The sequence below is a fragment of the Camelus dromedarius genome, chromosome 18, assembly GCF_036321535.1.
Source record: "Camelus dromedarius isolate mCamDro1 chromosome 18, mCamDro1.pat, whole genome shotgun sequence".
NCBI lineage: Eukaryota > Metazoa > Chordata > Mammalia > Artiodactyla > Camelidae > Camelus > Camelus dromedarius.
Genome location: NC_087453.1, coordinates 15157851 through 15184785, shown reverse-complemented (window position 1 = coordinate 15184785; position 26935 = coordinate 15157851). Strand labels below are relative to the sequence as shown.

Genomic DNA, 26935 nt, shown 5'->3' with positions numbered 1-26935 from the left:
AGGAAGTTGTCTAACCCAGCTCAGCCCAAGTGAACACAGCCCCGGGCTTCAGGTCACCCCTTCCTGCATGGAGGAAGCATGTTACATGTTTGAAGCAAAGCGATGATTAAAGCAGGAATTCACTGACTAGATATGACCCAAAAGCCTGTGAAGAGTAGGTTTTTGTATTAGAGTGTGAAGAGTGGATAATTGGTTTTACTTCATGGAGGACTTCAGGTCCAGTTTATGGGAGGCTACTGTTGTGGGGCTTTGTTTTATACCTTTTCGCTTCGCTTCCAGAGATTTCTCCTAAGACTCTTTGCTTGCTCTTGTATCTATATTTTGTTCATTCACTTCCCCCATGTGATGTTGTTATACCATTCTACTCTATCTCTGCTCCATCAGGAAATTTAGTTCAAGCATGATGTGGCCTACAGATTTTTGACAGTTTAAGAAATTTGGTTAGTGAAAGGTAAAGAATGAGCACTACTCAGGTGTGTCCCTTTGCTGCACCCTTGCCCCTTCCTGGAAATTCGGACGGGCCTACTTGCAGTCATAGACAGGGTCACACTACTTTCAGTCTTACAGGTCATGGAAAGGATGAGGACTTTGGAGAGCCTCAGTAACCCAGGAGCTCCAGCTCCTGAAAAGATTGTTCTGTGCTCATTCACATCTTTATTTGCTCATCTTGGTTTGTTCTGCTTTTCCTTCCAGGATTTCCATTATACAGACATCATCTTGCAAGGGTTTCTATTCCTTTCCTCTTCTACTCTTTACCTGGTGCCCATAGAATCTGAAATAGAAGGGAAATGACAGTCAGCCTTCTGGACCCTGTAGTTTCAACAAAACTCTCTGATGCCAGATCTGGAGGTTACAAAAGGACTACTTTTAGTAGGTACTCACCTGCTAAGTCCCAACCCCTACCAAGCATTACCTAGTCTTATAAAATGGGAAAGTAACCCTTAATAGAAGTAAGGTTCTTTGAACCAGTCTTAATTTTATAAACAAATTTTATCATCATGATTTTTCTTTTAAATGCAGTACAGCAAACTTCGGGATCAATGTTGCTATCACATTGCACTCAAACTAAAATATTCTCAGTGCCAAATACACACTTTTGCCTTTTCTCTCTTTAGAACCAGTAATTCTGTGATTTCAGATGTATGTGACTACAATCTTTTAAATGTAACCATATGGGGATTAAAGGGCTGGACTGAAGGAAAATGTCTTTATAAAACTTTATAGTCTTGGAAAGCTCTGATTTTGGTGAGCTTTATTAGAAGGAGAAAATAAAATGTGCTTATTTCTAAAAATTATATTCTGAACCCGACTTCCTAGTATACAGTTCTAAATTTTGAAGTGTGAGAGCTAGAACATTAAAGCTTCTGGATGGTATCATGGTAGAACATCTTCATGACCTTGGGGTAGATTTCTCAGGACATGAAATAAACACTAACAATAAACTACTGGTAAAGTGGACTTTATTAAAATTAAAAACTTAGGTTCAACAAAGGACACTGCTAAGAAAATAGATATACAAGTTACAGACTGAGAGAAAACATTTGCAATGTGTAAACCTGACAAAGACTTGTATCCATAATATACCTTGAATCTTTATAACTCAGTAATAAAAAGACAAACATCCCCATAAAAAAGAGCTAAAGACTTAAACAGATGCTTTAGAAGATAGAGGAATGGCCAATAAATTAGCACAGAAAGAGTGCTCAACATCACTAATAATCAGTGGAATGCAGATTTAAACCATGATGAGATACTAATTGCAATTCTAGGTATTTTTGCTTCAAATAAAATGAAAACATAGGCCCACAAAAAGACTTGTACAACAACGTTCATAATGCTGTATTTATGTGAGTCCAAAACTGGAAACACCCCAAGGATCCATCATGTGAATAAACACATTATGGTATAGCCAAACCATTAGGGATAGTTATAGAATATAATATACATACATACATACATACATATACCAGCAAGTAAAAGGAGTGAACTACTGATAAATACAGCAAAATGGATGAGTCTTTAAAACATGTTGAGAAGCCAGACACAAGAATCTATAAATTTTATGATTCCATTTATATAATATTCTAGATTAGGCAAAGCTAATATATGATGATAGAAACCAGATTAACCAATGATTGCTTTGTTAGTGATTAACTAACTAGGAAGGGTCATAAGGGAACTTTCTGGGATGATAGAAATATTCTCTGTCGTGATGGGGTATAGGTCACATGGGTTATGTAGATTGTCAAACTGATCTAACTGTATACTTAAATCTGTATAACAAAGTCTTTGTAGAAGATCTGTTCAGAATGAAAGTTTAAATAGGAAGTATTGGAAGAAAATACCCTACTTATATCTGAAAAGCATTTGAATATTTAAAGAACTCTACAAATCAATAATAAAAAGACAAACATATTTAACGGTGGGCATGTATAGAAAGCTGGTTGGATTTTATTTTTAAACATGATATAAGCACATAGGGCCGGGCATGGGGGGGGTATAGCTTAAGTGGCAGAATGCATGCCTAGCATGCACAAGGTTCTGGGTTCAAATCCTAGTACCTCCATCCCACCCCTCCCTAAAAAAAAAGCCTAATTACCTCCACCCCAAAAAATAAATAAATAAACACATAGGGCCAGTTTATTGTCTTTTCTTTAAATTATGTATGTTTGGGGTTCAGATTGCCATTTGCTTTGGATTCTGTTTAGGGAAACTGAAGGTCGTAGGGATAAGCATACTTCCTAGAGGCAGCCCTCCCCTTTTAGACCTAGACCAGGTGGCTTCCCCCACCACCCCTACCTCTGTGTCCTTATTTGAGAGAATCCTGGATTCTTGTGCCAGAAGCCTAGCCAGCCTGTGAAGAAAAGTTGGTCTTGTGGTTATCCTCTGCGACTGGCTTATTTGTTAGGTTTTCTGAACTTTTTTTCAGTGGTATGTAATGGATAAGCCAATGGTCCCTACTGGATTTTTGAAGACTCAGACTCACACGTTGTTGGTCTTTGTGCATCAGCATGATAGGAGGGAGCCCACTCCTGAGCTGGAGACCATGTGGTTGAAGATGAACCTTTTGTGTATGTGTAAGAATGATTATTAGGGATACTTCTTACAGACTTGTACATGAGGACAGCTTGCATCACACTTTTCTTATTCACCCTCTTAAAGGTCAGAATGTACTTAGTGAGAAATTTTCAGCTTCCCATTGTCAGGAAATAGAACTTGGTAGTTACTGAACCTCTTGTTTTTTGTAGCCAAACAAGTACCTACAGCTAGTCTTCACACACAGTTGTGGGAAAGTGCTGATGACTCATTAGCATACCTGGATAAGGTTTCATCTCTGAACGTTAGGAGCTAGAAGTAGAAGACGTTTCTTGCTCTATGTACCCTACATTCCTGTGTGCTCAGAAGGCCAGTTAGAGTTCTTATATACCACAAGGACTACATGTCTGTGTCATAAGCATATGAGGGTAGAAGTCACTGCAACTCTCTTTGGTTGTGGGGTGGGGGAATTCTTGAGTTCTTAAATTGTATCCTTGTGTCCATGTCATATAGTCTGTGTCAGGCCTTGTAATACTCCCTGGCCCTTGTGGATTTCTTGGATTTTTTTTTGTTTTTTTTCCTTCCTCACCTTTCTCACTTGACATTATCAGTCCTTGATTGTGGATCTCTGAATCTCTTCCCAAGGAAACAGAAATCATCTTCCATCACTGTTGATTAGGTTGTCTTTTTATACCCCTTTAAAAACCTTGCAGTGGCTTTAGTATCAATTTTTAAACCTGCCACCAAAAGCTCTAACCTTTAAAAAACAACAACAACAACAAAGAAAAGAAAGAAAAGAAAGCCTTACCAGTAACATTGTTTCCCTCAATCTCATCAGGAATACTTTTAAATGCAGAAAAGTTAGAAAATGGTGAGTAATTATGGCAGTTCCTGGAAGGTACTGCGTTCCTTAGTAATTACATGTTGTAATCTTTGGTTCTGCTTCCTTGACAGTTCCATCGAACTGTGAATGATTGTCTTGAATTTAATGAAATTCAGTCCTAGCAGAAAACTGCTGTTGTGTCACAGATTCAGCAGCAAAGCTGTGACGCTGATGTGGGAATAGGGATGTTTGTACCTTTTGTGTTGACAAGTTAGTTTAGGGACTTGCCAGGTAGGCTTTTCTTAAGAACGTAAACCTTTTACAGAGAGAAAGCCAGAGGCTTTCTGAGAATCAGACAGCAGCCAGTTATGCTTGCCAGGAAAATGGGATAGCATGAGTTCCTATCAGGTAAATGCCTTGCTTAACTTTAAGCTCAAGTTTGTTCTCTTTGGTTCAGAGCTCTGAATTTGGATTTTCAGTCTGTTTTTACTACACCATCCCTAAGCAGTTCACCTCTGGGGCTGGGTCTTTGCAGGGTGAGAAAGACTGGCAGAAATATGAGACTGCTCGGAGGCTGAAGAAGTGTGTGGACAAGATCCGGAACCAGTATCGAGAAGACTGGAAGTCCAAAGAGATGAAAGTCCGGCAAAGAGCCGTAGCCCTATACTTCATCGACAAGGTGAGAGCATCTTCCCATCATATCGCCTGCTGTGTTCAGCTTAATGAAGATGTAGGGAGCATCTACTCCTCCAAGGCCTGTGCTGTCTGTATTGCTGGAGAGGCAGTGATAGCCCAGTCACCCATGGTCCTGCCCACCTAACCTCTAGTCCCGTAAGGGAGGTAGAATTGGAGAGATGTTCAGTGTCTGCTGCTGTCTCAGTAGTCTGCCTAATGGGAGGGTTTTCAAGAATCTCGATGTGCCAGAAATGCTGTGACAGTTTCAAACTTTCTGATTATGAGCCACCCCCAACATTTTATTTTGCATCACAACCCACCACACATATATTTGTGCTTCTGTGAACTGAAACAAAAGTTGCAGAAAACAATGCTCAGCCTTTTCTATGAGTAGTGAATTCTGATTTTTTTTTTTTACTGTTTATTTTTAAAAAGGATGGTTATAAACCCTTAAAATTGGCTAAACAATCTGCCAGTGTATCACAACTAATTGCACTGCTTATATTTATTTTAACAGTTCTGAATTGTTTCAAAAATTAAGCAAAATTAAGACTAGCTTTTTGAGTCCGATTGCCCAGAATTTTAAAAAATATTCTTTCCTCCATCTCCATGTGAGAGGACAGAGTAAAGAGAAGCTTAGATTTCTGGGAAAGTTTAATCTCCCTTGATTCACCGGATTTCATTTTATAGGGGAAGAAGCAACAGTGCAGATCCAGAATTGTCAGACCTTTGCAGACTGATGCTCTTTCCCCCAAGAGAATTGGGAGGCTTCTGATTTTTGGTTTCCTAGAGATCCTGTGAGATTAAAGTTTCTTCATTCATGCTCATCTTCTCCCCCACTTTCTCTCCTCGCTGGGCAGCTTGCTCTGAGAGCAGGTAATGAGAAGGAGGAAGGCGAAACAGCGGACACTGTGGGCTGCTGCTCGCTTCGTGTGGAACACATCAATCTGCACCCAGAGTTGGATGGTCAGGAATACGTGGTAGAGTTTGACTTCCTTGGGAAGGACTCAATCAGATACTATAACAAAGTCCCTGTTGAGAAACGAGTAAGTTAATGTGGCTTAAACCTCGCCTGTTTTTTCATTTATTCATTCAGCAAGCATTTGAGTGCTTTTTGTGTGCTCTGCGGTTTGCTGAACATGAGAAAAAAATGAAAGAGAAAGGAGAGGTATTGTTTGGTGTCCTGTGCACCTCTTTTTAGTCCCTGCCCCACACCTCCCTACCCCGTGCTACCTTACTGGGAATGAGGGGCCATCTCCTGTAGCAGTATGCAACAGAGCATGCTGTAGAGTTATCTCTCACAACAAACTCAATGTAAAATTTATCCCATCAAGTTGTTTTAATGATTTAACCACTTAGTATCCCATGGTCCTGTTGCACATTTGTCACTTGGTGGCTTTGTTCAATCTTTTCCAACTCCTGATTCAGCAGAAGGGTAGCCCTTGAGTCCCTGGATCTCTGCGCCCATAGCTCAAGAAGGTACTGCAGCTCCAAGTTCCCCCAGAGACCTGCAGAGTGCCAGCCCCTCCGCAGTCTGATGTTTCATCAGTACTTAGTTTTGCTGGGTATGGAAAATGCTCCAGATTAAACAAAGTTAAAGAGATCTGATGGTTAAGTGTAATATCTGAGCTTAGATTGGATTCCACATTGGGGAGGATAAAGGACATCATTGAGTCAATTGACAAAATTGGAATATGGACAACAGATTGGATAAAAGTATGTTGATATAAATTTATGAAGCTATTCTGTATATTTCAGGGACTATCTCTCCTCTTAAAAAAATACACTGAAATATCCAAGGGTAAAGGGCCATAATATATGTAAGTTCCCAGAAATGGTTCAGAATAATTGTTTATGTACTCATGTAGATGTAGAAAGGAAGTGAGCATACATGTGCACTGCCCAAGTAGAAAACAAGATAAAATGTTAATGGTAGGTGAATCTGGGTAAAGGATATGGGTGCTTTTTTGTGCTCTATGGGATTTGTTTCTTTTTTTTCTTTTTGCAAGTTTTTTTAAAGTTGCAGTTATTTCCAGTGGTTTCAAAAATAATTAGGCTCTATTTATTTCTTTTAGGTTTTTAAGAACTTACAACTGTTTATGGAGAACAAACAGCCTGAGGATGATCTCTTTGATAGACTCAATGTGAGTGGACTGGGTTGAAGAGGGGCCTAGCCAGAGCCTCACAAGCTCCTAAAGGAGAGGTTTGCCTGGGGGTGCCTGGGGCTCTTCCCTCAGCCTGTCCTGTGGCACCCTGTGCACCCTTCCTCCCTCAGGCATGCAGCAAACCCACGGCCAAAGCCCTGGGATGGGTGGGCAAACCCTGTTACTCTCTTCTGGCTCCTGCAGGGCCTTCCCTTGGCTGGATGTCCAGCCACCTCTGCTAGAGACCCAGGACCTGTCCCTGATATCTTACTAGGGAGGATCTTCACAGGGAAGGATACATTTGCTCTATTGGCCTGCTGAAGATTGAAGTGCTTAGGGAGGCATCATGTGACCTGCATTCTGGAATTTTTTCCTCTTTTCCTAACTTCCCACTGGCGGAGCAGTAAACTTGGCAAGATTGTGATTGCACTGGCATAAATATCCGAGAGCTTGACAGAAGGGCCAGAGTAGTATGGCTTTCAGCTAACTCCCAGCATCTTTTGTTACTTTGTCTTCTCCAGACCGGTATTCTAAATAAGCATCTCCAGGATCTCATGGAGGGCTTGACAGCCAAGGTGTTCCGTACATACAACGCTTCCATCACGCTACAGCAGCAGCTAAAAGAACTCACAGCTCGTAAGTACTGCCTGGCCAGACAAGGCCCACGGCCTTACTGATGACATGCTCCACTTCTTCTCAACAGTGTGACTGGAAACGTTTTCCTCTAATACAGGGCTAAGACTCAGTTGTATAAACATAAGATCGGTGCTGTTTCCCTCATTCTTACTCAGCTTCTGAATTAGTTTTAGGGAATGCTGACAGAGACTTTTATCTGCTCTGAAAATGCCTGCATTTTGTGTTTTATTTTATATCTATGTTATTTAACAGAATGAAGACAGTAGTGTGATGTTCTGTTAAATTGGAGAGAGTAAGGTTGTCATAATTACTTAAAAAATGCATAGGACCAAGTCCTTTCCTTGAGGTTTCTGTCCCATCCCCCTCCCCACCAAGAAGAGTACATAGTATTCTCCTAAAAATCAGTTGCAGAAGGTTTTACCAAGATCCCCAGCTTTTTCCTCTAGAGCCTAGTTACTGCTGAATTTCTGCTGTCTTCCAGAGTATGTCAAATGGTACTAGAAAATGAGCCCAAGAAGCCAAACGTGGGTGTGTGGAGGGTCAGTATTTTAGGATAGGATAAAGAATGCTGTATGACACAGGCAACACTGAGGCAAGCAGATAATTCTGTTGACTCTCAGATTTTGACCTTGTACCTTGGGGTGACTTGAGTTGATCATCTGAGTGAGAGGAAACCCAGGAAAATCATGAAGATGAAGCACTGGGGAAGGCACAGGTGTTCTCTCTTGTTATACAAATGGACTCTGTTCTTACCGTGTTTCTTTCTTTACAGCTGATGAGAACATCCCAGCAAAGATCCTATCTTATAACCGTGCCAACCGAGCTGTTGCAATTCTTTGTAACCATCAGAGGGCACCACCGAAAACTTTTGAGAAGTCCATGATGAACTTGCAATCTAAGGTATCTTGGATCCGAATGGTGGGGTAGCAAAATGAAGAGAATTATATCTGCTATGGCCTTTTATACTCCACTCTTCTGGGCTGGGACATCAGATAGCCAGTTCTGGATCTGTTCTGGAAAAAAGGTTTATGCTAAAAATAAATACATGGAAATATGATGGTAGGTCACTGATCAAGACACTGCATATCAGGTACCCATTACTCAGGAAGTCTGTATTCTGTGGACAGAAGTTCTACATTGGCCAATTCCTATTTTGAAAAGCTAAGTTTGATGTGCTCTTTGAAACACTAATTATTGTCCTCATACATGAGGATAATGGAAATAATGGATATAAAGACAGTCTTCACAATTCCTTTTCACAGTCCAGAAATAAAGCTATTTCCAAATCAGATTATTTCAAATTGAGAAGATGATGAAACAATATTTAACTTTCCCCCAATCCTAGCACAACTATTTTTATTCTTACACATTCCACATGAATCATATTTTTATATAGCTCATCATCAAACATCTGTTGAATACTGGCTGTGTGCAAGGGCTGCTGCCCTAGAGGGAGAGACTGACATGCAAACAACTAGATGTTGTTCCTCTTCCATGTGCCTCCTTCCTCCGATTCTGCCCAGTGCTGAGCTTTTAAGCTGCAAGGCACTTAACATTTGATGATAGCATTTCTGTGTTAGCAATGACACCGTAACTAACCCATTTTAATGTACTAACCCACCATGAGAATTAGCAGATACTTTACTGTAAAGCAGACACATGAGTTACAATTATCTTGAAATATACTTGCCTAAAAATCTGATACAGATGTGCTTTCTTGTTGATTTACTAAGTAAGATCCTAGGTGGGTTTAATAGTTACTGTTGAGTGTCAGGATAGTAATGACTATAAATGATAACTTCAACTTCTGCAACAGTTGTAATATATGAAAATACACATACTGTCCATTAGTGACAGTCATTGGTACTACTGATATTACTATGGTTGTTGCCCACATTCATAACTGAAAAAGAAATGAGTTTCAACTAAAGGTTAATTAAATTACAGATTGATTTCCCCCCCCCCCCCCATGTTCATAAAATTCTATACTTGGATAACTGGAGTTTTAAAAGTACTGCTGTAGAGTGAGACTGCGTTACATTTTCAGACCCTGGGTGTTTTCCAAGAAATTGAAACTTCTTCCAGATAAGTACCCAGGTGTAGTACATCTGGGTCAAAAGACACACACACAACTACAGCCCATGCTACAGATGCCATCTGGCCTTCCTGAAGAGATGTACACATCCACAATAAATATGTGTCCACAGACGTCTCAAATCCTTGGACCATGTGATTGGCAGGCAAGGAACTGTACAGATTGCCCAACCTAGCAACTTCCATTTGCTGCCACTCTGTTAAATCGCAATCATCTGGTACCGTTTACTATCCTCATGCTATCGTTCCAAGCCAGAAATAAAAGCATGGATATTCAGGTGGTGTTTACCTAATTCAGGAGACTCCTCCCTGGAGCATGAGGAGGTCTTTTGTTGGTCTCACTCTGGAACCACTGTTTGGGCCGCCCAGGCTGCCTGCCAGACTAGCCCTCTAAGCCCAGGAACCCTCTCCTGTGTGCCCACAGAGCAAACACACCCCCCTGTTTGCCAAGTGAATCAATGGAGTCTTTGATGCTTTGCGAGAATTTGACATAGCCTGCCAATTTAGCATTCACAGAAATGGTTAAAAGGTTGTGGTTTGTTGCATTTTTAGCCTAAGAAGAATCTGGCTAGTGGTGTCTGTGATGCTTTTGTGTACAGAATCAGTTCCTTCAGCTTAACTTTGGACAACATAGATGTTGGAAGTAAGCCATTCATAGTAAAATGCATTTAATGATTCTCTCACAATGGTGGCCTCTGTTTCCAATCTTAGGCTGTGGGTGTAAATCTGACAGACAATTCTAGGCTGAGAGCAACAGCCCAGTGTGTGTGAGTCAGGCATGTATTTACTCTGCAGAGGTTCCCTTGACCTCACAGGTTAGCAAGGTGACAGCAGGTCAGGGGTTCTGCCCCCAGCAGCATGAGCTCACTGCTTTGGGCTCTAGCTCCATAGTGTTGCCTGCTGCTGTCCTTAAGCAGGAACGAAAACAATGTAGAACTGGTTCTATCAAGGAAGTAACTGTCGTTGTCTCTTCCTTTATAGACTGGGTCTCCATGAGATTTTGTTTGGAGAAAGAGCTCCACAGCTTTAAAAAAAAAAGTTTTCAAATCTGTTTTTGAGTGATAGCTATTTTAATTTCCTTCCTGTCTCAGCTTTCTCTTCTTTAAAAAAACAGAATGCCAAAGTCAAGCCATGCCATGTATTGGCTTGGAACAGACTAAGCTGTGCTGTTTGGCCTCCTGGACACCTTCTAAGTGCCATTTTCTAGTCTCTTGGATATTCTCTTCACTGCATCCTTTTTTCTTGAGAAGTTGGCAGCTCCTGCCCAGAGTGCTGGTAGAGTCTAAGGAATCAGCTGGGCTCAGTATATGCAGGGACCTTGTCTCAGCTTCATAAAGAGTATCTCCTGCAGGATTCTTGGAATGGAGGCTACAACCTGGTACAAGATCCATTTGATCAATAGCTCTCATCTGTAGCCCTCCTCCCAGTATCGAAAACCAAAGTGTTCTCTGATTGAAAGATTAGCACTCACATTCCCAGCCCCAGTGGGTTCTCTTCCCTGAGCTTCTGGATTAATGGAACCCTGTGTCCCTGCTGATAAAATCCTCATTTCTTGAAGGGTGACTGAAGAAGATAAATGACCAAGTAGCATTTGAACTCAGCACCCACGGTGCATCTATTCTGTGCCGTCATGAAGCCACCCCCAGGTGTTTTAACCTGGCAAACCACCATGATTGACAGCCTGCTGGTGGAGATGGCATCTAGGTTTCATCTTCTCTTAGGGAGCCCTTCTTTTCCTTCCCTGGGCTTATTTTATTCCTAAATTTTACTGTTGTTCTTCCCTACCCAGATTGATGCCAAGAAGGAACAGCTAGCAGATGCCCGGAGAGACCTGAAAAGTGCTAAGGCTGATGCTAAGGTCCTGAAGGATGCAAAGACCAAGAAGTATGTGTCTCGTGTGGTGTGAAGCTCAGGGTTGGTTGAGAAGAGAGAGAGACGGGTGCAGTATCAGCCAGGGGCCCTGGCTTTTCTAGGGTTTCTGAGTGATCCCTTTTAGAAATCTCTGTACCTGGGACTTTTCTGCTTTTGCTGCGCCTACATAGCATCGTGGGGTTGCAGTGCTCTTGTCCAGAGGCCAGGCCTGGTTCTTGATGACTCCCTTTCTTCCAGGGTGGTAGAGTCAAAGAAGAAGGCTGTGCAGAGACTGGAGGAGCAGTTGATGAAGCTTGAAGTTCAGGCCACAGACCGAGAGGAAAACAAACAAATCGCTTTGGGAACCTCCAAACTCAATTATCTGGACCCGAGGATCACCGTGGCTTGGTAGGCACCGTGCCTTTGAATTCCAGCTGCTGGCTTGAGAAAGGTGGTGGGGATTCCAAAAGCATTGTCAGCGCTCATGTGCCATTCCTGCGCTGCACACTTTCAGTCCTCTGGGAAACCACCTTCTGCTGCATGCACTACAAATGCATTGGAACATCCTGGATGGTCCTAAATGGTCCACACTGTTAGACCACCTCTGAGTGTGTTTATGTCTGTTAAGGCAGACACAGTCCCTGCCCCTTTTGGAACTTCAGGTCAGAGTGGAGACTCTTAGTCCTTCCTTGTTGGAGGAAAAATATAAAAGAGCTCATCTATCTACACTTTCCAATTTTTCAATAAAATTTTTTTACAAGGAAGAAAAGTAGGAATAAGGAGAGAAGAAAAACAAAAATGAGAGTACAGATCTGAGCAACCTACACAGAGTTTGTTCTGCTGTTGGCTTGCTTCCCTGCACTGCCCCTTCCCCACACACCCGCATAGAATAAATCCAAAATAAATGGCTTTTTTTTGAAGATGCTTATTAGTTACCTTGAATTGTTAAGTTCTGGACCTAGGAAGAGCAGTCATTCCCTATGGCCCTGCTCCTCCTCTGGGCCAGGGATTCCACCCAGCTCTTGTACCCTTTCTACTCTTTTTGCCCTGTTTGGTGCTGCAGGTGCGGTTAGCTTGAGAAGCAATATAGTGCAGTGGTTAAGAGCATGGACTCTGGAGTCAGACTGCTTGGGTTCAGTGGTCAGCTCCGTCCTCACTAGCTGCATGGGAATGTGAGCAAATTACCTAACCCCTCTGCCTTTGTTTTTCTTCTGTACCTTTTTCATTTGTACATCTGTAATAGTACCTACTTTAGAGGTCTTTGTCAAGATTAAATGAGTGTAGCACATGAAGCTCTTAGAAGTGTCTGGTACATTATTAGTTCTCAATTCTCATCAGATGGATGTGAAGGAGAAGGCAGCACATCCAAACCCCAGCCCCAGGGTCTGTCTCTTTGTCCCTGAAACACACTAACCCCTCATCTTTCTCCCTTGTTTGCAGGTGCAAGAAATGGGGGGTCCCAATTGAGAAAATTTACAACAAAACCCAGCGGGAGAAGTTTGCCTGGGCCATCGACATGGCTGACGAGGACTACGAGTTCTAGCCAGTCTCGAGGGGCAGGATTCTGTGAAAAGGAACAGTGTGGTTTGGGGAAGATGGGATAAACTGTGAGCCTCGCTTGCCCTCTCACCTGAGGGAAAGAGGCAGCAAGTCTTAACAAACCAACATCTTTGAGAAAAGATAAACCTGGAGATATTATAAGGGAGAGCTGAGCCAGTTGTCCTATGGACAACTTATTTAAAAATATTTCAGATATCAAAATTCTAGCTGTATGATTTGTTTTGAATTTTTGTTTTTATTTTCAAGGGGTCAAGTGGATGGGAATTTGTCAAGAGTTCTGCCAGGCAAATTCACTGTTTCACTGAAGCATTTGGATTCTCTTAGCTACTGTATACGAAGTCCGATTATATTGGTGCGTTTTTACAGTTAGGGTTTTGCAATAACTTCTATATTTTAATAGAAATGAATTCCTAAACTCCCCTCTCCCCCATTTCAGGACTTTAAAATTAAGTAGAACAAAAACCCAGCGCACCTGTTAGAGTTGTCACTATCTATTGTCATGGGAATCAATTTTCATTAAACTTGAAGCAGTCGTGATATCGGCAGTGTTTTGGTTCAGACACCTGTTCACAGAAAAGCATGATGGGAAAATATTTCCTGACTTGAGTGTTCCTTTTTAAATGTGAATTTTTATTTCTTTTTAATTATTTTAAAATATTTAAACCTTTTTCTTGATCTTAAAGATCATGTAGATTGGGGCTGGGGAGGGATGAGGGGTGAGCGAGTCTAAGGATAATGAAATAATCAGTGACTGAAACCATTTTCCCATCATCCTTTGTTCTGAGCATTCTCTGTGCCCTTTCAGATACCCATCTTTTTCATTTAAAACCCCAGTCTTTCACTTGAAAGACTTTATTGTATAAAAAGTTCCACAGGTCAATAAATTTAAAGGAAAATGAGTATTTGGTCCAAAAAAAGGAAAAATAATGAAGATTTTAGGGCTTTTATTTTTTTCTTTTGTAATTGTGTAAAAAATGGAAAAAAAAAACACATAAAAAGCAGAATTTTAATGTGAAGACATTTTTTGCTATAATCATTAGTTTTAGAGGCATTGTTAGTTTAGCGTGTGTGCAGAGTCCATTTCCCACATCTTTCCTCAAGTATCTTCTATTTTTATCATGAATTCCCTTTTAATCAACTGTAGGTTATTTAAAATAAATTCCTACAACTTAACGGAAACTTCGCGTCTGCCTCTTCGTAACCCAGGGCCCCAGGCCAGAGTGAGGCTTTGGGGCTGGGACTTGGTGAGGGATGTGGTCTGTCTGCTCCTGTCAGCAAGGGTGCCTCCCTCCCCAGGAGCTGGGACCAGGCCTTGAAGGGGCTGCATCTGTTGTGCTGACGTGGGTTTGGGTCAAAGAGGGAGTAAGCCAAAGTCCACATCTTTAGATAAAGGCAGGCCCAGGAAGTGAGGGCGGGTACAGAAAACCTACAAGAACAGGTGGGGTGCGAGAAGTATATTTGGAGCCTAGGGTGGGTTTATTGAGCAAGATTGAGCAAGTGTATTTGAGTGACAGGTCCTGGAACACACTTCATGTGTGCTGGCCAGAAGCAGTGGGGAACTTCTTTGGGTTTGCTTATGTGGCTCAGCTTTCAGTCAGGATGGCAGGAATTAAGGGTGCTAAGCCAACTAGAACACTGGATCCCAGAAGCTCTCTCGCAGATGGAATGCAGTCTTCTTGTGTTGCCTGAGACGAGGAGTGGTTTGTGACCACTTTCCAGGGCTCTAGCATCCAAGCTGGCTAGGGTCCCTACAAAAATTGTTAGTCCTTTCATCTTAGATTACAGCTAAGTCTGGAATTCAGGTTGAAGGATGAGGTCTCCTGGGCAAATGGAGCAGGGAGTAGGAAGGCCAAAGGGGTCAGAACTGGTCACTTGGCTAGCCCTTGCGAGCACACACAGGTGTTTTCTGAGGGGGGGCGCTATCTGCCCTGATGGGCTCTGAGCTCTGGGGGCTGGGCTGGGCCTACTGCAGAGAGTCCTAGAGGGGCCTTCCTGGCAGCCTGCATTCAGTAGTCGGGGAGGGAGGCAGCATTCACCCAGGGAATGAAAGTTTATGCAGCCATTATTGCTTTGGAGCAAGAGACCGCAGCCAGGTATTGTTGAGTTCTGTGGTGCTGAGGTGGTAGACGGCTGAAGGTAGGGATAGCAGCAGACATGCTAGTCCAGCGCCCAATCAATACACTTCAGCAGGACCTGCCTCAACCAGGGGACCCACCTTGGACCACAACTAAAACTCGAGGACAGGAGACCTTGCAGGCAGATTTTACTGATGAGCAGGAAATTGTGCCTACCTTTCCCAGCAAGAAACTTTTTTCTTCTGAGGGCAGGTGCAGAGCAACTAGATGCTGGTCAAGACTAGTTGTGAAGGACATCCTGGGTGGTAGCAGCAAGCCTGGAAAGCAAGCGAGAGAATGGGAAGCTGGGATGAGGAAGAGGCCAGACAGGTAGGTGAGGACCAGGCGTGAAGGGCCCTGGAGGGAGGATGCTTGAGCATGGAGTCAGGAGGCCCACCCCTTGCTTGTTCATCAGGCTTTCCCCCTCCCACTTGCAGCCATGTCCAGGAGCAGAGGCCATATGCGCAGGATCTGACAGACTCTCCAGTCAAGCCCTTCCTGGGATGCTGGAGTCCAGCTGTGGGCAAAGGTGGGGGATAGCTTCCACGTGCTACCCCAGCCAGACATCTGGGTGCTTGCTTGGCCACTCGCTCCCCCACCTCCCACGTCTGGTCAGCAGGTCCTGTCCTCCCTGGCAAGGCTAACTCAGGCCTCTACCACATTTAAGAAAAAAAAAGAAACCTCGAAACTCCCAGCCTTCTCTAGCCCCTCCCTATTTCACAAACAAGCACCTGGAATGAGTCATCTCCACCACCCAGTCATTCCCCCACCTACTGCAACTAGCTTCTGCCCCATCTTCCTCCAGTTCCCCTCCCCACTCTGACCACAACCACCAGTGAATGAGTGACCAAACCACTAAGTGGGCTCTGCTTATGCACCTTACTTAAGCTCTCTATGGCACCAGACACTTGACTGCTCCTTTTTTAAAACAACTCTACTAGTATATTTTACATATCATAAGACCCACCCATTTCAAGTGGACAGTGATTTTTGGCAACTTTACTGAATGGTGCAGCCATCACCATAAATCAGTTTTAGAACTTCACCCCCACGCTGTAAGATCCTGCATGCCCACATAAAGTTAACCCCCGTTCCCACTTCCAGCCTCCACTAATCTACTTTCCCTATAGATTTGTCTTTCCTGGATATCTCACATAAGTGGAGTAAACACGTGACCACTCCCTTAAAGCACTTCTCTGGTTCCCACGATGCCACCCTCTCCTGGTTTTACTCCTCTCCCTCTCTCTCACTTCTCCATCATCTCTATCAGGTTAGCTGATTTCATTCGTGCTTGAACATGATGATTCCCACGTCTCTACCTCCAACCTAGACCCCCTTCCTGAGCTCCAGATGCATATTTCCAACTGCATCTCTGGGGGGGTGTCCATGGGCCATTCAATCTCAAGTTCCTAGAACTGAGATCAGTACCTACTACTCCAAGCCCACTGGGCTGGGTTTCACATCTCAGGGAAAGGCACCACCATCCACTCTTTCCCCCATCTGGCGCCTAAGGCAGCCACTGTCCTTCACACCCTTTCTCTCACTTCCACATCCAGTAAATAACCAACTCTGAAATACCTCCTAGATACCATATGCACCGAATATACATATTTCCTCCAAAGAAAACTTAAAAAAGTTTTTTTTTTCTGAGAAGAGTTTATTTACATTTCAGTCCTTACAAATTGGGTTCTTCTCTCAACTTGTTTTGAACCAAAAAGCACTTTTTGGAGAAAAAACACATTATCCTGAAATGACCTCAGTCAAGCTGGTTTTGGACAATTATAAGTAGTCCCCTGACAAAATCAGTAAACAAGGAGGCAAAGAAATTTACCACAGACTCAGTAATTATTTCTCACACTCCCAAGTACTAATGTAAACAGGAGGCCTCTTCAAGATCACTTTAAATTGCAATATAGTGTTGATTTTTTTAGGTTTGAAAATGGTACTGCAGTTACATATATTTATTTTTTAAAGATTCTTTTAGAAAAGCACTAAAGTATTTATAGATAACATTATAGAGTTAAAATTTGTGTCAAAATAATATGGAAGGGATTAGTGGGTAGAGTGGCCATCAGTTCATGGTTAAGCTGGCTGATGGGTACATATTCACTGTGCTATCCTGTCTCTAGTTATGTAACTTAGAAGTTTTCCATAACATTTTTAAAGCAATACAGTTAAGTGGTGGTTATGCATACCGTTAACGTATTATCTATGGGAGAAATGAAAAGAAACCTGTTTTAACGTTATACAGAAAGGTAATTATGCTTAGCTTAAAATATCCAGTGATAGCATCAAATATTGATTCAAAAAGTATTTTTCTCTGCAGCGATATGGATGATCCTCAAAAACATTATGCTGAACAGAGACACAAGAGTACGTACTCCATGATTCCATTTACATGAAATTCTAGAATAGGCAAACCTAATTTGTAGTGACAGAAAGTGGACTAGTGATTGCTGGGTGGGGACAGGAGACTGTAAACAGGCAGCAAAAAACTTTTTGAGGTGACGGAAATGCTCTATTTCTTAAGTGGGTAGAGGTCACATGAGGATATACATCTGTCAAAGCTTACCAAACTTTACGCTTAAAATGGGCGCATTTTATTATATGGAAGTTACTCCTCAATAAAGTTGATTTCTCCAAAGTGCTCTTTCTCAAACAGCTTAGAAGGCAGTGAAGATGATGTGCTTTCAGAAATTATATTTGATGACTCAAAAAGTGGCTCTAATGGTGACAACTACATAGAAATCAAGATTCACGTAAAGAATTTGAACATTATTACTGAAAAGGTTAGAGTCAGAGAAATCAATACTCATAAATTAATACAGTGTTTTAAATAGTATGGGGCTTAGAATATGTTTAAAATAAGTTAAGTAAATAAACTGTTAAATGTGGGCATCTGAATTATGCATCTAAAATATTTACATTTTAGTTGCAAAGAAAGCCACAAAACACCTAGAGTGACCTTACTATGAAAACAAGTGATTGCCTTATATTTGGAGCTGCTGTATCTTCAGGTATAGCCCCCACTTTGCTTTGTCCCTACGGCCACCAACAGGTCCAGGTGAAATCAGCTGTCCTTTCCCAGTGCTCTAGGGGCCCTTATCACACTGAACTGTCAACTGTTGACAAATGTCTGTTGGCATTTCTCTCTCCACTACTGGACCGGGAACTTGGTTTGATTCATTCTGCTATCTCACTGCTATAGAGGAGGCATCAGGAGTGTTTATTGGAAGAAAGGAAGAGAAACGGAAAATTCTGTCCTGTGCCAGTGGCTAAGCAAGGGCTCTTCCCTTCTCTGCCTTTCAGTGAAGCAATTACAGTAGCCCTACCACATTCCTGAAGAAGGGACGTCTGCAGTCCAGCTTTCCTGCCTCAACATCTGAGTCCTAACAGAGGGGCCCAGTAGCAAAGGGGAAGCAGAGTCCCGGCCCAGTGTCTCTTGAGTAACAGGAAACACAAGGGGCTGAGCAGGAGAGGTGAGCAGGAGGATACGACCTAAAAAGTGTGATGCCCAAAGACTAAGGCAGAGCCATGGATGGATACTGGGGGCCAGAGCTCAAGAGCTAAAACCGCAGGTATGGGGTGGAGTTCAAGGTGCACTGAGGTGAGTGCTTATTAGGTACCAGCCGTATGCTTAGGCGTGGGCTGGCTGACTCAAACCCTTGAGAAGGGCTGGTCAGACATCCAACATAAGAAATTACTGAGCAAAAATTAAAGAATAGTGTAAAGAAAAGAGATAAAGTTCTATGTATAGATCAAATTAGACAGTGCCGAGTCTATAAATCTGCCTACCTTCAACTGCAGAAGGGGCTTCACTCCTAAGCTATACTTTTATACCATCTATATTCACTCAAGGTCATTACAAGAACAATGAAAACTGTGCCAGCATTTGCTGTTAATCTGCTGAGAACATTCTCCACTATTTCAATCAAGTAAATGTCTATTTGAGAAACTTTTCTTATAATTTAACCCTAGGAAAATCTTTCTCCCCCAAGGAATCAGTTCAAAGAGTTTTTGCTTTGGCTACCAGGAAGCTCAGCCATATTTGACTCTCAATCACAGCAGCCATGTTAACTCATATTTCTTCTTATAATAGCACATCCCATTTCTACAGGACAACATTTTTGTCTTTTAAGTACTCTGAACATTTCTTAAAAGACTGAGAAAGAAGACATTTATGGTGGGCACAGCAGTGTGCCACTCAGATTCCCCTTCAAGAAAGTACCTGTTAGCCCCCTAAGACACCTCAGCTGCAGGCAGCTGTCTGGCCAAGACTGTGCTTTGCCCAGGACAGCCAACATCCAATGGCTGATTGAAGTGGTGCTATGAAGGCCCAGCCATATGAAGCTGGCACTGAACAAAAGAGCTCCCTGTGGGCTGGCTAAGGCTGCCATCAGGCCCGCAGCTTAAATTCTCGCTGTGCCCTCTCCTGTTTCTTTTCTCTCCCTTCCACAGGGTTGATTCCAAGGGCACTCCCTAAAAAACATTACGCACACTAACCTCTGTCACAGAGCCTGCTTCCCAAAGAACCCAACCAGTGACAACATTTAACCAAATAACTAAAAATAGAAAACACATCAGGTATGGGTACTATAGAGGGGAAGAAAACACAATAAAATGGTCATATCTACGCAGAAGGCAACATAGCATGGACTCTGGTGCCAGGCCGCCTTGGTTTGAATCCCATCTCCGCCACCTCTTAGCTGTGCGTCCATGAGTATGTCTCTTAATCTCCCCATGCCTCCATTTTTCCATCTGTAACATGAGGACAGTAATAGTACTCACCTCACAGTGCTGTAATGAAGAGTAAACGCGGGTAAAACATTTATACAGGGCTTACTATATGCCAAGTGTGATTCTGAGTGTTTGGTAAATAAAACAGACACCTGTGAGGTCAGGCCCACAGGGCCAGAGGGGTATCTGTCCTGGGACTCTGCCTCAGACTCCAAGCACAGGTACTTGTATAAGACAGAACATGTTGAAACATGAGTGTTGACAGAAATAGGCCCAAGCAGGGCTAGCCTGGATGATGTCACGGGCGTGTGCCTTGTGTGGGTGCTAAGCTGCTCCCTCCCAGCCAGTGCAGCTGCAGGCACTGCCAGTAACACCCACGTATCCAGATACATGCTGAGCTGGGGGAAGCCCATTCCAGTCACACCCTCTGCACGCCCTGCTTTTCCTGAACATCCTTGGGTGGCGGGAGGCACCTGAGGCCTGGGATGCTGGCTCAGAAGTCCCGGGAGAACATGGGGCCCTATTTTTTGATTAAAGGCCTGGCAGCAGACTGGAAACATGAGCTCCTGTTGGCAGGGATTTCTGTAGCCCCTGGAGGCCCGGCCTCAGAGGCAAAAGCAAAAGCAAGGAAGCATGGGCTTACATGTCGGGAAGCTCTCAGAAAATGGAGAAATGGAGATTAAGAGTGCATCACCACCCCCACAGACTGCCCAAGTTGGCCCAAGGAGTAAATGAGGGCTGCAGCACTCAGGAGGAGGCCTCCTGGAAAAAGGGACAGATCAGATAAGCAGGGAGGGGCCCAACCTGTCCCCACCTGTCTTCTTGACCTCATCACCTCCCATGTTTCCCCCTCACTTAGTACACTGTAGCCTTCCTAAACTCACTAGGCTCTTTCTGGCCTCAGGACCTTTGTACATGCTGTTACCTCTGCCTAGAAAGTAAACTTTCCTCCAACCTACCCCTTAATAATTCACCCAGCCATCTACTTAGATCTTTTAGGCCTCTGCTGCATCCTGGAGAGGTCTTCCTTGTCTACTAGAACTGAAGTAGGTCTCCCTAATGTTTTCTCTTAAAGGCTCTGTTCTTTTCCTCCATAGCTCCCATCACAATTTTCCCAACATAACAGGGTGTTTATCTCACTAATGCCTGTGAATTCCTTCCTATAGGGCTGGTGCAGTTTCTCTTGTTCTCCTGACTCATGGCACTGATGCCTAGCACAGGGAAGCTCAAGCCTGCAGACAGGGGCAAGCACTACTTCAAGCCCCGGCCAGCCCAAGCCACACCCTATGAGCACTCAGGTTCTGCCAAGTTTCCTGTGTCCAGGGCCAGCCATGCCTAGGGCCTCTCTAAACATATGCTCATTAGCCAGCTAGACTCCAGGCCCACTGACTATTGACCATCAGGATCCACTGAAGCCAGGGGCTCTCCTGTGAGGCAGAAAATGCATGGCGTCAGAAAGACTTGAGTTCATATCCTCACTTGTTATTTATGTGACCTTGGGACTAGCTGTAGAACTTCTCCCAATCTGTTTCCTGTCAGTAAATTGGGGACGATAATCCCTGATGAGAGGTTAATTGTGAGGATCAGGTGTGACCACACGTTGTAAAGCTTGCAGCGCTGGGCTGGGCATTGGGTCAACGTTCTTTCCCTCCCACCCACTTTAAAGGCCTGTCACTAGGTGGCAGTCCATCTCAGCCACTCTACCTCCCCTTGGGTGGCCGCAGCCTACTAGCGCAAATGTCTCAACCACACACACACACACACACACTACCATTATAGCAAGACAAAGTCAAAGGCAGCCCCAGACACCAGTCATCACCCAGCTGGGGGGACTACCTGAGCACACACTCTTTAATATATGTACTCACACATTCCTGGAAGCCTGGATCTCTCTAGCATCAGCTGGGTGCTCTGCTGGGCCTCTCAGCTCTGAACTGCAGAACATTGTCCTGCTCTGCCTGGCTCAACATCTGTCAGACAGGTTGCACTGTGACGGAAGGTATAGTTAATTCTGCAGCAGGGGCAGCTAGATTGCAGAGGTGCGTCTAGGGAATGACTGCAGGAAGATAAAGAGCAAGAATTATTCAAATAACCACCAAAGGGCATTGTGGCTGGAGAATGGAGTGAAGGCAAGGTGGTGAGAGATGAAGTGGGAGAGAGAAAGGGGACAGACCATGCAGGACCTGCTGGGCCAGGTCGGGAGAGTGCATTTTGTGTGCAGTGAGGAGTCATGGAGGGTTTGAGGCTGGAGGTAGGGAATCATGATTCAATTTCATTTTAAAGAGTAGAGCATGGAGAACAGATGCAAGCAAGACCAAGGAGGGTAAATAGTCTGGGTGAGAGAAGATGGGCCTTGAGCTCGTGGCAGAGTGCAGATGTCTGAAGGCAGAGTGAACCGGATTTGATGGACTGCTGTGGGGTTGAGGCAGAGAGAGGAATCAAGGATATCTCCAAGGGTTTTGGCCCAAGCACTTTAGAGGAGTTCAGTGTCATGTTCTGAGAAAGTAACTGTGGGAGAAGCCATTTGAGGAGGAGGTGAGATGTCTGTGTTACGTGAGGACACGGAGCAGGTGGTGGGATGCAGGAGAGATAACAGCTTTGCTGCTTAGGTTGGGGGAGGGGGGCGGTGTGGAGCCATGTGGGAAGGGTCAGGTCGCCTTGGGAACTGACTCAGGATCCAGCCCAGAGGAAGAGAAGCTTCTGAGGCCGAAAGGCAGCGGCCAGAGAGGGTGGAGGAAAACAAGGAGAGTCGTGACGTGAAAACCAAAGCTCCGGAGAGCATCTGCAGGAGGAGCGGTAAGGAAGGGCTTGAGCCCGCGCCTACCACATGGAGTCGGAGCGAGGGGTGGAGAGGACACTGGTCCAGCCGAGGGGCAGAGGCGAAGACTACTGGAGGCCTTGCAGGGGGTGCTCAGGCCTGAGGGGGCTACCCCGAGTGACGGAACCCTCCAAGGCCACACTGGCTGCAGGGGTGCAACAAACCTGGGTCTGACAGTCGCAGAAACCGCCCGCGGGCCGGCCCTGCGCGACCAGCGAGGGGCGGGACAGGTCTGCTGTCCATCAGAGCCTGCCGACCAATCCGCGGGCGCTCCCGCCCCCGCCCCCTCCCCGGAGAGGGCGCGCAGAGGACCCGCCTCTGCCGCCGCCGCCGCCGCCGCCGCCGCGGGTGTGAGGCGGCCCGGCCTGGCCTGGTTCCCTCCGCCGGGCAGCCCGCCCAGGTACTGGGTTTGGCCCGTGGGCCCGGCGGGGCGCTCTGCACCCTCACCTCTCCTCGCGGTCGCTGTGCGGGCGGCGCTCGAGGAGCGGGCTTGAGGAAACTGCTGCGGCCAGGCCTGTGCGGGACAGTGGGCTGAGCAGCCGCCTGTGCGTGTGCAACTGACGGCCGGGCAGGCGCGAGGCTGCCGTGCGTGACGGGGGCGGCCGTGGACGCCGGACTGTGTCCGCGGCCGCGTGAGGAAGCTCTGCGGGACGGAGGGACTGGCCGGTTGACCGCGGGCGGCGCGCGCGCCCCGGCCCGGGGCCTGTCCGGGGGTCGCGGGGCGCAGGCGCGGCGGGCGGCGGGCGGGGGTCCTCCCCACGGGCGCGCGGGCGCCTTTGTTCCCGGCGCGCGGGCCGGGGCGGGGCCTGCAGGGCCGCCCCGCCCCCGCTCAGGCCCCGCCCCGTCTCCGCCCGCAGGAGCCGCCGCCGGGGTCCGCTCGCCGGCCGCCTCCGCCGCCGCCTGTTCGCGCCCGCCGGGCCTGCGTCGCCGCCGCCTGTGCCGCCCCCTGCGCCAGAGCCATGGCGGGCGCCGCGTCCCCCTGCGCCAATGGCTGCGGGCCCGGCGCGCCCTCGGACGCTGAGGTGCTGAACCTCTGCCGCAACCTCGAGGTGGGCACCGTCATGACTTTGTTCTACTCCAAGAAGTCGCAGCGGCCCGAGCGGAAGACCTTCCAGGTCAAGCTGGAGACGCGGCAGATCATATGGAGCCGTGGCGCCGACAAGTTCGAGGGGGCCAGTAAGTGCGCTCCCCTCCCCAGGGCCCGCTACGCGTTCGGGGGCTGCGGGGGGCTGCTCCCGGCTCCCGCGCACCCCGGCCCGCCGCTGAAGAGACTTGGGCAAACTTTCAGGCCCTCCCCCACGCCCTCCGGGCCCCGCCCCCCCTCGGCCCGGGTGGTCACCGGGGGCGGGGGGCATCCGGGTCCTCAGTCACCTGACAGGACACCCCCTCCCCCAGCCGGGGGGAGTGCTCCAGGCGCATTGCCCAGAGGCCTAAAAATTCTAGCGGACTGGAGACAAGCGGGTCAGGCATCAGGTCCCCCACACCCCGGGAGTGGTGTTCGATGAGACGAGGGAAGCCAAGGCAGCGTCCCCTACCCAGCCCCAGAATCGAGGGTCGGACCAAATGCAGCCTTTCTCCAAAAAGAGCAGTCTTGGTAAAACTTCGGGCCTCCAGGCTGGGCTCTTATTTACAAAGGAACCTTTGGGTTCCCTAAGTAGAACTTAGGCAGATGTTGGGGTAGGGCTGGTTTTGGAACAGAGCCGGGCCTACTCATCTCTCTCTTGGGGAGAGAGGGAGGAAGGTGGTCCTATTTGGTTTGGAAAAGTCTGAGAGGAGGCAGAGGCTGCTTTTTCCTGCTGTTCTTTTGTCCTGAAGCTGAATTTTGGAGATCTGTGTGAGTGGGTAGACACTCAAAGCCAGGACAGGGACTTTCGGTAAAGGGGCCAGACTCCCCTTGCCCTTGGAAGTATCTCCTCAAGAGCTTGGCCTCAGAAAAGCCGGCCTCAGTGCCTTGTGTCGGGTTCTCTTCCAGAGCACACAGCCAGTCTGGGAGTCTAGCCCTTTGTGCTCTAAGTCCTGTGTCCCATGGCTGCAGGGAGCCAGGAGTGGCTACTTTTAATATCCTGCCGTTTTGCCTTCGCAGGCCTGGGCTTGGGTGCTTTTGCAAAGGAGAGAGTTGGGGGATTTTGAAAAACCCCAGATCTTTCAGAGTGTTATTCCACTGAATGTGTGCCAAACGCGTGCCTCTGCTGCGGCCGGATGGGCACCCAGCTCTGCCCTCCGTCCTCCCACCTCCAAGTGTGAGAGATGATGTGTCTGCAACCCCAGTCTGTGGGTTGCTTCCTGCAGGGATCCCCAGAGACTGGTGTTAGACACAGCCAGGCTCAGAACTAGGTCCATTGGAGTAGGAGTGGGATCAGGAAGTGACACCCCCAAGGGAAGGTCCTACAGACCTCTTTGGGTATGGTGTACTTGCATGTAGATGGTTGAGGAGATTAGGAGGAAGGAAGGTCTTGTGGTGAGGCAGCCGTCCTCAACTACAAACTCCAGATCTGACACAGCTGTTGAACTTTGAAACTGCAGCTGCCTTCCTCGGTGCCCCCATCAGCCCTGTCAGCCATTGGGAGCAAATTTTAGTATTTGAGAGACTGGATTCCAAAGTGGAGGAAGGACAGACACTGCAGAGAGCTGAGATGGTCCTGGGAACATCATCCAGGCATCAGACTCCAGGCATGGCCCCTTCCTTCCTTCTGTGGTGCTCCCTATGCTCTCCTGAATTGGTGGCATTGGCTGGAGGTTCCCAGATAAAGATTTCCTGGGTAACAGGCTGCATTTCAAACCATGCATGTGACCAGCAGGCAGTAAGTGCAACACAGTGGTTGAAGACAGGACTGGATTTGAAGGGCATATATAGTTGTGTATCCCTCTGGTCAGCTACTTACGTTTTCTGAGACTTACTTTCTGCACCTGTAATGTGGGAGTTACAATATATCCACTATATGTGGTTACTCTGGGGGTTAAATGAGAAAATTGAGGTAAAACATCTAGTATAGTCCCTGACACATTGTAAATGTTTAATAGGTGGAGCTGTTAATAATAACAGTAATAAACCATGACTGCTCTCCTAGGCCCTGGACTGGAAATACGTGGCCGTAGAAGAGGGTGAGAGTGCAGGAAGGGAGGACAGGACCCAGTTCACATTTCACTTAGATCACTGCCCGGAAAAGGGAGGAAATGGTTTTGTTTTGCCCCGACCCATCTGCTCCTCACTTACCTACCATGTAGAACAGTGTGTAGAGTTTTAAGTATAAGGAGATTTGCACACCTGACTCCTGGGTTTGACTCTTGTAAGTTGGAGCCTGTACAGAAGGAAGGGGTATGGAGGCAAGAGGGTGGAGGTGGGAATGCAGAGGGTGTGATGACCCCAGCCCCCTCTGGTGGGTCGGCCAGAGGGGTACAGATCAGTGATCTCATCAGTTAGCTGGGATTTGAGAGGCTTGGAGCATGGGCAAAGGATGCAGAAGGGGCCCTGGCCCTTTGATTTTGGAGGCCCAAATTGAAGGAGTCTGAGTGAGAAGGCTAGTAGATGCTTGTGTGTTCAGACATGTTAAATGTCTGAGCCTCCCACTGAAGCTGCCCCACTGCTGCCCATTCCTGGGTGCAGCTCATTGGTGGGTTCTGAGCCCTGCAGCCCCCTCTGCGTGCTCTGAGGAAGGTTGGACTGCTGTCGAGGTCTCTTGCCTCCTGGTCCCTTAGCCAGATGCCTCAAGCATCTGGCCTTTTTCTGCTGACCATGCCAGGGTGCCAAGCAGTGCCTGTAGCCTGGCCAAAGAAAGAGACACTTCCGGGATCCTCAGGGTGTGCGTGGCCCTGAGGAGAGGCAGGTTCAGTGAATGGCACAGTTCTCACGTACCAGACCTCGTTCCAGCCTCTGCGCCCTCCCACTTTACCTCTCACTTGTGAAATGGGGCTGCATGTTCTCATTTCTGGGGTGGGAGTTTGGCTCAAAAGAGGGGTAGGAAAGTGCCTTGGTGCCGGTTGTCACGGTGGTGTGACAGGAACCAGGTAGACGTTTGGCTTTTTATGTTACAGACATTGAGTACAAAGCAGTACAGACTTCCTGCTGAGTGCTACAGAGACTTCTCATCATGTTTTCTTGGCTGATCCTCACAGAGGCCCTGGGGGGTGGTCCAGAGTCCCATCCCATTTTATAGATGAGGCAGTGGAGATGTAGGAAGGAATGATGCCACAGCTGAGAGTGCCACTGTGTGATGGCCTCAGCTGGCCCCAGCTCTCCAGCCAGTGGCGGGCCGGCGGTCTAAGCTCTTGGGTTGTGCTGTGAGTTGGCCTCGGGCCCCCATCCTTGTGGTCTTGTGTTGCTGCTCTGAGGAGGCTGTACCTTACAGACGTCCTCAACTTCTCTATGCCCTGGCTTCACACTTTTCCTTCTAGGGTGAGGTGTTCAGTTAAGGCTCACCATAGGCCCGGTGGCCTGGTGGTGGCTCCA

At 46.4% G+C, this 26935-nt stretch overlaps 2 protein-coding genes and 1 long non-coding RNA gene across 7 annotated transcripts in view; 2 read left to right on the top strand and 1 right to left on the bottom strand.

The window, feature by feature from the left end:
* The window catches only part of TOP1 (DNA topoisomerase I), a 79888-nt gene extending 65890 nt beyond the window's left edge, over positions 1–13998 (top strand). Inside the window, exons 14-21 of the mRNA XM_010975252.3 lie at positions 4395–4538; positions 5395–5580; positions 6610–6678; positions 7200–7314; positions 8087–8214; positions 11198–11292; positions 11518–11667; positions 12700–13998. Of these exons, the coding sequence (XP_010973554.1) occupies positions 4395–4538; positions 5395–5580; positions 6610–6678; positions 7200–7314; positions 8087–8214; positions 11198–11292; positions 11518–11667; positions 12700–12802 (990 nt within the window). The 3' untranslated portion in view covers positions 12803–13998. The remainder of the gene's footprint in view (positions 1–4394; positions 4539–5394; positions 5581–6609; positions 6679–7199; positions 7315–8086; positions 8215–11197; positions 11293–11517; positions 11668–12699) is intronic.
* LOC116147380 (uncharacterized) lies at positions 711–23206 on the bottom strand. Of its 2 annotated transcripts, XR_010376618.1 has the most exons (5): positions 22936–23206; positions 21539–21657; positions 15111–15211; positions 8068–8327; positions 711–772 (listed from the first exon to the last, which is right to left on the bottom strand). It is a non-coding gene; the product is annotated as an uncharacterized LOC116147380 (long non-coding RNA). The 2 variants fall into 2 exon arrangements; XR_010376619.1 differs by lacking the exons at positions 711–772; positions 8068–8327 and adding an exon at positions 13838–14567.
* Positions 23207–23386: 180 nt separating this feature from the next.
* Positions 23387–26935, top strand: part of PLCG1 (phospholipase C gamma 1) — a 34468-nt gene continuing 30919 nt past the window's right edge. For 2 of the 4 annotated variants that reach the window (XM_064475678.1, XM_064475677.1), the window contains exon 1: positions 23387–23664. In XM_064475678.1, coding sequence (XP_064331748.1) covers positions 23448–23664 — 217 coding nt within the window. In that variant the 5' untranslated portion in view covers positions 23387–23447. The remainder of the gene's footprint in view (positions 23665–26935) is intronic. The other 2 variants (XM_064475679.1, XM_064475680.1) reach the window with 2 other exon arrangements.